We start from the raw sequence: 14,883 nt of genomic DNA, 5'->3' as shown, positions 1-14,883 counted from the left end.
GGATTTCATTGCGGTTTACCAAACAAACTTTTGTGGGGCACCCACTATGTTCCGTACCCCAGGCAGTCACAGTCCCTGCTCTGCTGCAGCCAGGTTTAAATCTGGAAGGACCTTGGCCGGCACCCTTCCATTTTACAGAGGAGGGAGCTGAGGACCAGAGAGGGCAGGCTAGCATTCAGCATCACACAGCCTCCTGGGGACCAACCAGAACGCGGCCCTCAGGGAGGACGGCAGAGTGGGTCCACAGCCTTCTCTCCACTCACCTCCTCTCCCTCCTCCGTCCCCTGCAGTGCCCGCCGCCCTGACCTTGGACCCAGGCACTGCCCACCAGCGCCTGATCCTGTCCGACGACTGCACCATCGTGGCCTATGGCAACCTGCACCCACAGCCGCTGCAGGACTCGCCGAAGCGCTTCGACGTGGAGGTGTCGGTGCTGGGCTCCGAGGCCTTCAGCAGCGGCGTCCACTACTGGGAGGTGGTGGTGGCGGAGAAGACCCAGTGGGTGATCGGGCTGGCCCACGAGGCGGCCAGCCGCAAGGGCAGCATCCAGATCCAGCCCAGCCGCGGCTTCTACTGCATCGTCATGCACGACGGCAACCAATACAGCGCCTGCACCGAGCCCTGGACCCGGCTCAACGTCCGCGACAAGCTTGACAAGGTGGGCGTGTTCCTGGACTACGATCAGGGCCTGCTCATCTTCTACAACGCCGACGACATGTCCTGGCTCTACACTTTCCGCGAGAAGTTCCCGGGCAAGCTCTGCTCCTACTTCAGCCCCGGGCAGAGCCACGCCAATGGCAAGAACGTGCAGCCGTTGAGGATCAATACCGTGCGCATCTAGGGCGGCGGAGGGAGCCCCAGACGCCGCCTGCGGCGCGGCCACCCGCAGGAGCGCGGCCCAGGGGAGGAGAGGCCTGGACTCCGGTCCAGCATGGCCACCGTGAGGTCTCAAACCGCTTGTTTACCCTTCAGCCTCCGTTTCCCGTCTGTAAAATGGAGGTCGTGCTCCATGATTCCTAAACTATCAGCATTGATGTCCTGTAGTTCTGACCTTGATGGGGAGGCAGCTTTGGTCCAAGGATGTGATGTGGCTTCTCCTCGGGGCAGCCTCTGCCCAGCCCTCATCCCCATCCTCTGGGGGTGGGGGCCAGGGGGACCACCTCCCTATGTCTCCCTCCTGCCCACGCGCCCTGATCTCAGGATGTGTCAGAGTGTTGCCAGCATTCGGCAGCCCAAAAGATACACAGGAACCCTCTCATGCTCCCACGTCTAAGACTTGCCCCTCACTAAGCCACGGGCCATGTTACCCTTGACCCCAGCCCACAGTGGACACAGGCAGTAGCGGATCCTAGGGTTGCCCGAGAACCCTTCTACCTCCAGACCAAGAGCTTTACGGTTCCTATTTTTCCCACTGACCTGCAGGTAGAGATGATGTTGTGACCTGTGAGAGGCACCAGTCAATGAGCCCACGTTATAGTCACTGTGCCACCACCTTCCAGCCCACGGGTGGAAAAGCAGGATGACGGCACGCCCCGGGCCCGACGCAGAGACCAGTAGCCTAAAGGCAGCTGCAGGCCAAGCATCACTGGCTGATGGAGGTCCCCAGAAGCTTGGATAAGGGTCCAACCAGGCCTCTGTGACCAGATTAGGGTGCAGGGAGCGGTGTCTCGTTCAGGACCTGAGCACTGGGACAGGCTGTTGGCTGGGACTTCCCATCAGGCTTGGCATCTGTCTCCATTCGGAATCTGTTGCAGATAACAAGAGCTGTTTTAGCTGGTTTAATTAGACAGGATTTATTATCACATCCCTGATGGCTTTGCAGAATCATTGGAAGGACTGGAGGAGCAGCCTCTGCTAGATTTCCAGGAATAACTCCCAGCCGCCAGATTCATCATGCCTGTCCTGATCAGAAACGCTGCGCCCATCTGCAGGAAGCCACCGAATCAGGAAGCCGAGGACCACAGAGCTGTGCTCCCTCCCCTTCTGGCCATGCCAGCAAATGGATGTCATGAGGCCCGCCTCTCTCCCACTCAATTTAATTCCCAAATCCCAATCTGGATGAGGGGCACTGTTGGGGAAACACAAACCCGGCCCAGAACTTTGGCAGCAAGGGTGTCTGGGAAATGGATTCTTCTTTCCAGGCCCAGCCACACAAAAAGGGTGCAGAAGGAAGTGAGAGCAGATGCCGAACAAGCTGGTGCACAGGGGTTCACCTCCAGGTCTTGGCTTTGAAGCAGCAGAGCCTCCAGCTGTCCTGCTCCCTGGCTCTGGCCCTGCCCAGGGGTGACAGCCCCAGGAGGTGGATCTGCAGGCGTGGCCGAAATGTCTCAAGCCTCAGCTTTGCTTTCTCAGCCAGAGCCTAGATTTGGAGCTCATGGGGTCCCTGACCACACTCATCCCAAAGGAGCCAGACTAGCTGAACTTGGGGGGCTCCCCTCGTAACTGCTGCCCATTGGCATCCCTCTCAGGTGGGAGGAATCCTCAATCTCACCCCGCCCCTACATCTACCAGAATCTGGGCCACCCCCAGCAGTATTTTTATTTTAAATGTTGCCCATTTTATGAGTTATGATGAATTTGTATTAAAGTTACAGAATGTCAGTGGTCAGTTCCATTTATTCTGAAAAAGGCCCACCTTTTCTCTCCCAGGCAGTATACGTATATTAACATGGCTAATCCACAAAGCAGCCCTACTGAGTACGTAATATTATGCCCATTTTACAGAGGTAGAAGATGAGGCTCAGAGAGAAGATGTGACATACCCACAGTCCCATGTCCCACGCCGGTAAGGGGCAAAGCTTGGATTAGAACTAAGTTCTAAAGCCAGCACTTACATTACAACTTACTAGTCAGAGAAGACTGGCAGTCTGCCTGGAAGAGGGGTGAGTGGTAGCCTTGGGAGCAAAGGGGAGCTCACGAGACAGTGTCATGGTCTCCTGAATTCCACAAACCTGGGCTTGAACCCAGGCTCCATTACTGTATGACTTTAGAGAAATGACTTAACCTCTCTGGGCCTCAGTTTTCCACAAGGAAAATGGGGATAATAACACCCATCTCATGATTTATTGGTAAGCTGCAAAGTACAGTGCACTTAGGGAAGTCCTGCCTCTCACTCCAGCTGCCTCCCAGAGTCAGTGCCCTAAGGAGTCTGACCCTAAGGAGTCTATCTTCGTCCTTAGACCTTGTGTGGAGAGTGGGACCACCTCGACCAGTAATGTCCCTAGGTCTGCTGTAGAGAAGGCGGTCCATCCTACCTCTGACTGGTGGGTAAGGAGTCTGGCCAGGAGTCAGGCAGGGGCCTGAATATGGACAGATGAGCCGTGCACACTGTAAGTGGCAAGGCCCTGGGGCCTCACAGCTGCACAGCACAGCAACCTGGGAAACAGGAGTCCTGAGCCTCATCTTAGTTCTGTGTTGACTCTTTCTGTACCCTGAAGCCCCTCTCCTCATCTCCTTACCTGCAAATGAGGGAGGTCACACTGAATGCCCCCCGAGGCCTCAGACCTCTTCACTTATACCTGGAACTAGGGAGAGCAGAGAGGGAGTCACCATAGTCATTGAATTGTTTGGGGTTCTAGAAAGAGGGGCATGAACAAAGATTGGGAAAATTAGCAGGAAAAGAGGGAAAGGTCTCTGATTGGTTGATGGAGAGCACCCAGTTTGGGGGGAGGTGATTTTGAGACTAGAGTATCCCCAAGCCCCCTACCCCACCTGAGGCTCTCAAATCTCTGTGGCTCCCCCAAAGCCATGCCCCTCCATCTTTGCTCAATGGATCTCTCTTCTGGGGGAGAAGCACCTCCTCCACAGTCCTTCCTACCCTTCCCCCACTCAGCCTCAGCACGAGGTCCAAGAAGTGCTGGCCACATTCCAGTATCCATTTCCCATTTCCCAGTGTCTGGGAGTAACTATAGAGGCCAAATTTGCACACCCAACTCAGGACTCTGGGAAATCAGGGCATCTCCAAAGGCATTTCCAAAAAATTCCTGAATGGAAGAATCTGGGGTTATCAGGCTGATACCAGGAATCCCCCATTTAACACAGGCAAACAAAGAGGTGAGGCAAAGGCATCACAGTCTGGGGGAGGAAGAGGGATCAGCAAAGACCTTACCCAGAGCAGGAGAGAACTGTATCCCTATTTGGATCTCAGTTTGCGGTCAGCAGACAAAGTGCTGGTACTTATCTAACATCAAGACAAGCCTGGGAGGTTGGTATCATTTTCTCAGTGTTTGAGTGGAGAAACATCACCTCCCAGGGGACCCACAAACAGTACTCAACAGAGCTGGAAATAAGACCCAGGCCCATCCAAAGCTAAAGCCAAACTCTTCACTGGACCTCCCTGGGAATGCTTCTCAACTTTAAGGACTACTTCAGTGGCAGGCAGCAGAAGCCAGAACTGGGTCCCCCTGGGATTCAAAGTGGGACCTTAACCCTCCCTCCACACCATTGTGCATTTGTGCAACTGTGAGTCAAGTCTCAACTTCAAGCCAAGACTCATGTGTCTCTCAGGGTCAGGGGTAGACTCAAGAAGGTACTATGTGACCCTAAGCAGGTGCCTTTCTCTCCCTGGGCCTCAGTGTCCCCATCTCTTTTGGGGAGGGGCTAGGGATTCAGTTAATTGATTGCCAAGGTTCTGGCTCTGATTGTCCAGGATTCTGTAAGTCTAATGCAGGGTTTGTCCTGCTCAGAACCTAACAAGGCCATTAGCTCTGGGTCTTTCTCTCTGGGGTGGCGGCAGGAATAGAAAACAACAGAGATAAGGTCTCTCGGCAGCACAGAGCTCAGCTGGAGAGGTCGTCCCAGGAGGCTGACTGCTCCCACCTGGGCAATATTCCTGGCTTCCTCTCATCCTGCCTGGGTCCTGACTCTGTTCACCGTCCCGAAACACTCCACCAAGAGGTCAGTTGCAAAGGGCCATGTCAGAGGCTTAAATGAAGGGGGCTTGAAGAGGCGTGGTGGGGGAGTGGTGGGTGCTGGCCAAGGTGCTGAATCATAATTGCCCACCAGGGCATGGTTATTTCTCCTTACTCTGGGACACCCATGATTCTACTCTGTCTCTCCGGGAATCCTGAACCACCCCCAAAGACGGGGTGATGGGAAGCAGAGCAGAAACAGATACAGAAAGAAAGAGAGATACAGTCAGGAGGCACAGCCCACCCCCTTCACCCTCCCTCTTCCTCTGTTACACTCCTGAAATGTCCTCCTCTGTCCCTTTCCTTCCTCCATCAAAACACACCCTCCTGTGTTCCTCAGGGTAACTGGCTTATCACCTGAGATGCCATCCCCTTCCCAACGTATGCACATTCATAATAGGAGCCATTCCCAAAAGAGTGACTAGTGGTGGGATTTCAGGCACCACACCAAGCAGGAAGGTGAAAGTTTATAGGGGGGACAGGAAGAAGGAGGGGTGTTCTTATGACATTTGGGCAGCACGAGCAGCTGTTATTGTGTGGGCACAGACCCAACTAGATGTGGCGGTGGCTCCCGTGTACCTGGCCAATGCAATTGTCGCTCTGGCCCAGCCTTCAGCCCTCACCCCCCCCCCCCCAACAGCCCGACTCAGGCTGCTGGCGACACGACATGGTTTTTCTGTTTCCAGGGGCTACTACTTGTAGAGGAGGAAAAGACTGCATATAATGGTAGAAGGAGAGCACTCAGAATATTAGGATTCCAAATGGAGCATGTTAAGCATATTTTGGTCCTTAACACCTCTGCTTTTGTGATACTTATCCCCCTGCCTAGAAAGCCCTTGCCCTCCTTTTTCTTCCTATTGATATTCTGTTTGTCCATCCTTCATGTCCCACTCAAGGTGCAGCTGTCCCAGTCTTTCTGACCCAGCAGAACTCAGTGCTCTGGGCCCCTGCAACACTATGGGTCTCCCACTACCACGAACATCTTGAGGCAGGCATCATGTTCCCCAGTTCTGCCCACTGGGTGCAGAGAGAGCCTCGAGAAATGTTTGCTGGCTGCAACTGGCTGGTGTCAAAGCTGGAATCACGAGGCCACCCGGCTCTAAGTTTGGGGGCAATCTTAGAGACCAGAGAAAGCTCCTTCCTAAAGATGCTTGGATGGAAATTGAGCCCCCAGAGTGAGCCCACGGACCACCCCACCACTCTCAGCCAGATTCTGCGCAGGGAGAACAAGAGAGAGCCAGGGAAAACTAGGAATGTTGTTTGATTGTTTGCCTTTTTAAAAAATTATAAAATAACTTCTGCTCATTGTTTAAAAATTCAAATAAATGTGAGACTATAAAGCAGAAAACTCCCTCATCTGGCTCCCAGAAGTCAACAGCTGTTAACAGTTTGGTTCAGATCCTTCCAGGCATTTTTGCTTATGCATAAACAAAAATAGAATTTTCTTTTATGAAAATAAGATCATTCTTCATGTTTCTATGTGTTCTGTGGAGTAAATTCCTACAAATGGAATTGTTGGTGAAAGGCTTGCTCGCTTAAAGTGTGTTGCTTTCTTGAGTAATTTTTTTTCTTATAACGTGCTTATTATAGAAAACTGAGAAAATACAGTCAAGATATTACAAAGTAAAAATCATCCATCAGCCACTGTTCAGAGATAACCACTGATGGTGCTTTGGTGATAACATTTACAGTCTTTGTTCCCATGTGAGTGTGTTTATTTACAAAAGTCAGAACACAACCTCTTAGTGCGCCATAGCCTATTTTTCCCCCTTAATAACAGACTGTGTTCATTTTTCCATGTTGTCAAATACTCTTCTGCAGCATCAGTTTAACACCTTAAGGGATGTTTGATCTCAGAGCCCCTGGCAGCCTGCTTTCCCTGACCCCCATTCTGAGTAGGGAGCCTGCTGCCACAGTTGCTCCAGGAAGTAACCTGGGTCTGCGCCTTGCCTTTCAGAAAGGGAAGGCCCTGGGAAGGCCTTGAGCACCTGCCACTTCCACCCCTCCTGAGCTGAGGCCCCGATAGCCCACTCATGGGCACAGAGCCTGCCTGCAACTTCTCCAGCACTGCCCACCGGTGCAGTAAGTAGAACCCTACCTCTTCCCTCTGCCACTTTCTTGAGCACTGGGCTCCTCTGATCACGGGGTATGGAGGGCTTGGGTGGTCCTGATTTTGAGGCAGAGGAGGGCCTCTGGGCTCAAGGGGTCGGAGGGAGTTGGAGAAAAGGGCCACTTACCCTTGTACTTCAGCCAGCTCTTCAGCCAGCTTTCCCTCGGGCTTATGGGATGGGGAAGGAACAGCTGCAAGCCCGCGCCAGCAGTGGTGGGGACGGAACTGAGCCACTCGAACATTTTACGGCTCCCAAAGCAAATACCCAGCTTCCTGCCCAGGCCTGTGCTCTGCCCCAGGAATTTTCCAGCCAAATATTGTGGACTTGAGTGTGATCGTAGGCAAGACCCTTCTCCACTCCAAGGAGTCTCAGTGTCCTCACTCACATACCATGTGGTTTTTCAGGCACCTTCCCAACTCTGGAATTCTATAATTAAATTTGAAGCCATGTTTCCAAATGCTCTCTTTTCTCTCCAAGTCCCTGCACACCTTATGATGTATTGAATCTAATTGTGCACCAGGCCTTGTTTGAGACATCATTAACATAGTAATTATTATTAGCAGTCATCTCAATTAATCCTTAGTACAAGCCTGAGAGGAGGTACTACTTTTATCCCCATTTTACAGATAAGAACACTAAGTCCAGAAAGTTAAGATGATTTTCCAATTAGAGTTCAGATTTAGGGCTGTGTGACTCCTTATTATCTTGCCATTCCCATACCACCCTGTGATGTGTGTAGGGATCAACTTCCCTTGCTATAATTGGGGAAACTGAGGCCAGAGAAGGGAGGTAAATTCCTCAAGGTCGAACAGCAAGTTCATGGCAGAGCTGGGTAAATCCAGGCTTTGTGCCTCCCAGTTTACCCTCACCTCCTGCCCAGCACTGGCTAATTTTCTTTTTTTTTTCTTAATAAAGATTTTATTTATTTATTTGACAGAGAGAGAGTGAGAGAGGGAACACAAGCAGGGGGAGTGGGAGAGGGAGAAGCAGGCTTCCCGCAGAGCAGGGAGCCCGATGCGGGGCTAGATCCCAGGACCTGGGATCATGACCCTAGCCAAGGGCAAATGCTTAATGACTGAGCCACCCAGACATCCCAGCACTGGCTAATTTTCAAAGAGGGAAGCTGATGAACCAGACACAGCCCTTGAGTTGGAGTCAAATGCCCAGAACTGAATGGGGGGGGGGTGGTCAGGTGAGGAAGGTCATGTTTGTTCAGCCCTGCCTGGGTCCTCCCTCCCCAAGCTCAGTCCAGAGAAGTGTTGACTTTGTGCAAGTCTTAAAGGGAGAAAAGGTGACATTACCTGTGGAGTGGGGGAGGGCAGGGCCAGAGGACCGCCCCCCATCCTTCTCCATTCTCCCCACTGTGCTCTCCACTCTCTCTCTCTCATTCAATCACTCACCCAACAAACCCATAGAGAGTGCCTACTATGTGCTACCACCGAGATAAGCAATGACAGGTGCATACCAGGTCTCTCTCCAAGCGTTGACAGTGACCAGGCAGTCACAGCTCATGTACAGAGGCAAGGCTAGAGAAGAGGCTGTGGGAGGAGGTTCTGCTGAAGCTGAGGCCTGCAGGAAGAGTCAGAACTTGGCAGAGTGTTCCAGGAAGAGGGAACAGCATGTGCAAGGGTTAGGAGGCCAGAAATGGGGTTATGTGACAGAGGGTTGAATGTGACACAGAAGGCAGAGCAATGCAGCTGGAGAGGAAAGCAGGGCTGAGCCACACCATGCTGTGAGACATCTGAGGGCACTGTGGAGCCATGACAAGGTTTTATGCAGGGCAGAGGTGAGGTCATATTTGCATGCGGTAGAGCAAAACTGGAGGCAAGGAGAAGGCTGGCAAAGCTGCAGCATGGCCTGGAGAGAAAGACGGAAGAAGGGAGAAGTCTCCCGGGAGCACTGGGGGCTGTTTTGGAGCCATGGTGCTCAGCCTCACTCCCTCATTTCAAGAGCCCCAGAGAGGACAGGTACAGCAAGCTGGCAGTTCCCACATTGTTCCCCACACCAACAGAGCCCGTAGAATGTGATTCCTGCTGTCTCCCACACCATGCATCCCTGGGTAAACAAGTCTGGTGTCAGGGAGCTCACTAGCTCTACCACAGCCCATCCCACTACCGGACCATAATCATTAGGAGGTCCTTCCTTATGTGGGTCCCCTTGCGTCCCCACTGGTCCTAGCTCTGTCCTCTGCGTCCCCCAGACAAGACTGGCCTCCTTCTCATAGGATGACCCTTTAAAGATCCCTCTGTTACTGCTTTTCCAAGGACACCTTCCTATTCTTCAGCTGCATAAACTGAGGCAGGAGTCCTGGATTCCTCTACGACCTAAGCACCTTAGTGGACATGAGAAAAGGGGAGTCAGCCTGCGTTTGACTCTTGGGCTTGCCACTTCCCAACTGGGTGATCTTAGGCAAGACACTTCACCTCCCTAGCCTCCATTTTCCTGTCTGAGAAATAGGAATAATAATATCTATCCTTACTGTGAGGACCCAATGAGTCAAACTGATATTAATACCTAATGAGAGCTGGAATTTGTTGAGGGACTATCATGCACCAGGTGTTGTCTTGCTGGGCTGGCCCACATGCCTGGCCCATTCTGGTTGGGAATCACGTGGACAACATGGAGACTCGGCAGCATGCAGACCTAAGTTCAAATCCTACCTCTGCCCCTTACTAACTTTTTAACCTCAGACAAGCCAGCCTTTGCATCTCAGCTTCTCCATCTAGTAGAGGGTAATATCACAGGCAGCTTGCCAGGTTGGATAAGACAAGGCATATAAAGCACCTGGTGTTATTAATATCACTTCTCTCACTTAGAGTCCACAAAATTGGACCGAGTACAATGTACTTCTAAGCACCAACAGTGGGGGGTGGGGTGGGGGAAAGAACTATTGGCTACTTGCCCAAGGTCACTCAATCTTTGCCTCCAAGTCTGTTTTTGCCCTGTTCCTTGCCTCCTCCAGACCTGGGATCCCAACCTCGTGTGGGCACAGCTACTAAGGGCAGGGGAACAACCTGCCCCTGGGGAGCAGTCCGCTACCCCTGCCTTGACGCTTCAGTCTCTTTGGCCAGATGTGGGTGGCTTGCAGGCTGTGGTGATCATCATTCTACCCCTATTGTCCTCATCCACTCTGCTGATCCTCAGCTGCATGCTATGGAAGACATGCTACCGGCGGTCTCGCGTCCCCCACTCCAGCCTGGCGTCCCCATCAGGAGTCCAGGTAAGCCACTCAAGGACTGAAAGACTGGGAAGTTTCCATTTCTGTTTATTCTCCATCTCCTCGTGCTTAACACTGGGGAAAAGCCCTATAACATCTGTATTGCCCAAAGGTGTGACATGTGACTCTTATGTCAAGAGAAGAAACCCCTTTATTCTCTTGAGGCAATAAGCAATAATGTGCTGAGCTAGATAAAGCCATGCAGAGATCACAACCTATGTGGTCTCATAGTCTCTGAACCCTTGTCCAGGTTCTGTTGGACATTACTCACAAAACCTTGGGTTAAGGAAGCCCATTCTGCAGCCCCTGTAACTGTGGCTCTGGGTGACTATGAGACCAAGGCTGCCCTTGGCCACACACTGCCCCCCTATCACCCTGAAAACCCCCCTTCCTGAGCTGGTGGGACCTCCACAGGGAACCTCACCAAGGAACAGGAAGTCCTGCTCCAGGGACTGAATGAGAGCATGAGGGTTCACCCCAGTTGGGGCGTGCCTTATCACATTATCCAAGGCTTGCTGTCCTTAGAATTTTCCACCTGTCATATATATTTTTTTAAGATTTTATTTATTTATTTGACAGAGAGAGAAGGAGAGAGCACAAGCAGGGGGAGTGGGAGAGGGAGCAGCAGGCTCCCCACTGAGCAGGGAGCCTGACGCGGGGCTCAATCTCAGGACCCTGGGATCATGACCTGAGCCGAAGGCAGAGGCTTAACCAAGGGAGCCACCCAGGTGTCCCCACCATTTGTCATGTCTTAAAACACACATCACCTGTGCTTTCCTGAGGTCATGGAGTTTCCGCTTATTACATGGTTTTTCTGGAGAACATGACCCTAAGCCCCTGACAGGCAAGGCTTGGATGGCATGAAAATTGCCGAGGCCCTGAACCCCTGCCCAGCCTGGAGCCTCCCCTCTACTCTATCCACTGCCTGATCTCTGGGATTCAGAGGGGCAACAAAGGGAGGAAATGGGTATCACACAGCTAATACAAAAGCCCAGAATTCTCACTGGTGCCCAAGATCTCAGACGTCTGTCCTGACTATCTGCCAGCCATAGGTTCATGGCTTCTTCCACCCATCCAGTGATAACCAAGTATGTTGGGTGCTGGGTTCATAATGACAAATGAGACCCAGACTAGTAATCTGTGCTTGGAACAGAACAATGATAATGAGAAGTGCTTGGATGGGGTACAGGAGTTTGTGGAAGCATAGAGAAGAGACCATTAACCAGCCAGGGAAGGAGAGTTAAGATTTCCAAGAAGAGGCATCTAAACCAAGAACTGAAGAATGACTAGCAACTTGTTAGAAGGAAGGTGGAAAAGGTAGAGGGAACAGGAAATGCAGTGTAGGGGTTGGCAGAATATGGCCCACTTCCTGATTTTATAAATAAAGTTTTATTGGAACATAGTCATATCCATTCACTTATGTATTTGTCTCTGAGTGCTTTTGCTGTACACAGCAGAGTGAAATAGTTGTGACAGAGATACTATGGCTTGCAAAACATAAAATATTTACTACGTGTCCCTTAACAGAAAAAGTTTGGTGACTCCTAGAGGTTACAGAACTCATGCTGCCCTTTAGGAACATAATGGCTGGAGGGTAGAGGGAGGAAATGTGCAGTAGGCAGCTCACAGTGAGTCCTTAATGGATTGACCCAGAAATAAACACATCTGATTTAAACTGATCTAATCAGGAGCACCTGCGTGGCTCAGTCTATTAAGCCTCCAACTCTTGATTTCAGCTGGGGTCCTGAGATCAGCCCCACATCAGCTCCCATGCTCAGTGGGGGAGCTGTGCTTGAGATTCTCCCTCCCTCTCCCTTTGCCCCTCCCCCCACTCGTGCTTGCTCTCTCTCTCTTTGTCTCTCTCTCAAATGAATAAACAGATCTTTTAAAAAATAAATAAACTGATCTAATCAGATTCTCTCTTCCTAGGAATGTGAAATGTGGAATATAAGACCCAGAAATGGAGCTGAGTTACAATAACATCTGTGAACCTCTGCTGATGGGTCCCCAGACTGGTTAATCAACAATTCCTTTGAGTCAGAAGCCTCTTGCAATCAATTCCCCAAACTTTGAATTTTCATTTCCTTTCAAAGTCAGTTTCTGTTATTTTTAATAACTTTAAAATTCAGGGAGTAGAGAAAGTAGAAGCTGAAAGGGTATGTAGGTTTAATCAGCACAGTCCAATGTAAGTATAATATGAACCACATATGCAATTTCACATTTTCTAGTACGCACACTGAGGAAGGTAAAAAAATGAGTGAAATTAATTTTAATAACATATTTTACTTCACCCACTATATATAAATATTTCAGTATGTAGGCAATATTTAAAAACTGTTAATGAGATATTTTATATTCTCTTTGAATTACATCTTTGAAATCTGGGGTGGGGATGCCCCGGGTGGCTCATTTGGTTAAGCGTCTGCCTTTGGCTCAGGTCATGATCCCAGGGTCCTGGGATCGAGTTCCATATGGGACTCCTTGCTCAGCAGGGATCCTGCTTCTCCCTCTGCCTGCCGTTTCCCCCTGCTTGTGCCCTCTCTCTTTCTCTCTGATAAATAAATAAATAAGTAATAAATAAATAAATCTTTGAAATCTGGGGTGTATCTTACATTTATAGCACATCTCAAATCAGACTGGCCACATTTTGAGCACTCCATAGCCACATGAGGTTGGTGGTTAACATAATGGACAGTGCAGATTTAGATCCTCAGGGCCTTGGAGGGGCAGCTAAAAAGTCCGGGCTTCATTCTGAAAGCAGTGGACATCCCCCAAAGAGATTCAAGCCAGGAAGTAACATGATTAAAAAAGATTCATTTTAGAAAGATCATTCTGACTTCCCCTTAAAGAATAGACTGGCCAGAAGTTAAGGCTAGCGTTGGTGAGGTCAGCTGGGAGGAGTTAAAGTCATCCAGATGAGAGATGAGGGATGATGATGACAGGATTTGGCAGCGGCAGCAGGAATACTGAGATACAATTGAATTCAAGAGATGCTTAGGAGACAGACGCAACATGCCTCATCATCACTGTTGCCCTGAAACATGAGTGCTATATCCTACCTGCACACCTTTGTGTATCTCCTCCCCGCACACCTTTGTGTATCTCCTCCCCACCACCCCATCCCAAGTATCTTCTTTTCTCTCTGGCAACCAAAGAAGCAAATCCTCCCAATTTTTAAGGCTGTAGTCCATGGTAGCTACGCATGCAGAATAGTTCACAGCAGGGGATCAATTAACAAATGTTTCCTTCCTCCCTCAAGAAAGTCTTTTCCAAGGGTGCCTGAATGACTCAAGCCATAGAGCATGACACTCTTGATCTCAGGTTCATGAGTTCAAGCCCCACGTTTGGCTCACTTAAAACAAACAAACAACTGAGGGGCGCCTGGTGGCTCAGTCGTTAAGCGTCTGCCTTCGGCTCAGGTCATGATCCCAGGGTCCTGGGATCGAGCCCCGCATCGGGTCCCTGCTTGGTGGGAGACCTGCTTCTCCCTCTCCCACTCCCACTGCTTGTGTTCCCTTTCTCACTGTGTCTCTCTCTGTCAAATAAATAAAATTTTAAAAAAAACTGAAAAAAGAAAAAAAGAAAGAAAGTCTTCTCTGAATGCTCCTGCCCACACCTAACCCCCAAACCTGAAATATGAAAACCGGGAATATTGGTGTCCCCCCGCCCAACGAGGTAAGCTAAAGGTCCTGTTCTGGGAAGTTGTTGGCAACTCTGAGAGGTGCAGTGATTTCAGCTGCATGAGTGAAGGTGGAGAGTTGTATTGAACCAGGGTTATGGTTTTGCCAAGAGAATACAACAAACAGAAAAGAGACAAGATTGTTGAGGGTGATCGTGAGAGAATGATGCTAAAGTTTGACCATGGAATTTAAGCTGGCACGGGAATCTTTAAGTGCTATTCGTAAGTATTTCAATTCTCCAACCTCAATCCTCCACCTCAACCTTCTGGACTTTGGGTAAAAATGCACTTTCCTGTTCACTTGACGTTAGGCATGGCCATGTGACTAATTTTGGCCAACTAGTAACAGATCCTAGCTGGAGCATATAATTGACAACAAAACCCTCAGAGTTCTCTTTTCCCTCTGACATAGTGACCACCATGACTTGAGATGTTGGCTTTTCTGTCAGCCTGGGTTTCTGACTACAATAAGCAGAGCCCCCTGTAAACCCACAAGGTTCAAGTTGTATGAGCAAGAAATAAAACCTTATTGTGTTAAAGCTTAAAATGTAAACCTTAAATGTAAGCCTAAAATTTTGGGATTGTTACTCCATTACCACTTAGCCTATCTTGACTGATATAGCTGGAAGAGAGATCATTAACAGAGAGAGGAAACGCAAAATACAGGATTACTAGATTTCAGTTCCTGGTATTAAACAATTGATGGAGTCAGAATAGGAGAGAGAATAACTGGAAAGATATGAGGTGTTGCTTAGAAAGTCAGATTCACAGAATGGCTAGAATTTACAAGTCAGGAAACGACAGATGTTGGCGGGGATGCGGAGAAAGGGGAACCCTCCTACACTGTTGGTGGGAATGCAAGCTGGTGCAGCCACTCTGGAAAACTGTATGGAGGTTCCTCAAAAAGTTGAAAATAGAGCTACCCTATGATCCAGCAATTGCACTACTGGGTATTTACCCCAAAGAT

General features: G+C 50.0%; 2 protein-coding genes and 1 long non-coding RNA gene across 3 annotated transcripts in view; 2 read left to right on the top strand and 1 right to left on the bottom strand.

Moving 5' to 3' along the window:
* The window catches only part of TRIM62 (tripartite motif containing 62), a 29,327-nt gene extending 26,727 nt beyond the window's left edge, over positions 1 to 2,600 (top strand). Inside the window, exon 5 of the mRNA XM_081818022.1 lies at positions 291 to 2,600. Within this exon, the coding sequence (XP_081674148.1) occupies positions 291 to 841 (551 nt within the window). The 3' untranslated portion in view covers positions 842 to 2,600. The remainder of the gene's footprint in view (positions 1 to 290) is intronic.
* AZIN2 (antizyme inhibitor 2) overlaps positions 1 to 14,883 on the bottom strand; it is a gene marked incomplete at its 3' end in the record, with an annotated part of 36,645 nt that overhangs the window by 4,098 nt on the left and 17,664 nt on the right.
* LOC145721229 (uncharacterized) lies at positions 3,823 to 13,529 on the top strand. Its single transcript, XR_014144790.1, has 4 exons — positions 3,823 to 4,527; positions 6,867 to 6,991; positions 9,983 to 10,240; positions 12,167 to 13,529. It is a non-coding gene; the product is annotated as an uncharacterized LOC145721229 (long non-coding RNA).

Source organism: Leptonychotes weddellii, chromosome 4 (genome assembly GCF_054177405.1).
Source record: "Leptonychotes weddellii isolate Sample4059 chromosome 4, ASM5417740v2, whole genome shotgun sequence".
Lineage (NCBI taxonomy): Eukaryota > Metazoa > Chordata > Mammalia > Carnivora > Phocidae > Leptonychotes > Leptonychotes weddellii.
The sequence above is the reverse complement of the archived record's forward strand: the minus strand, read 5'-3'. Positions and strand labels throughout refer to the sequence as shown.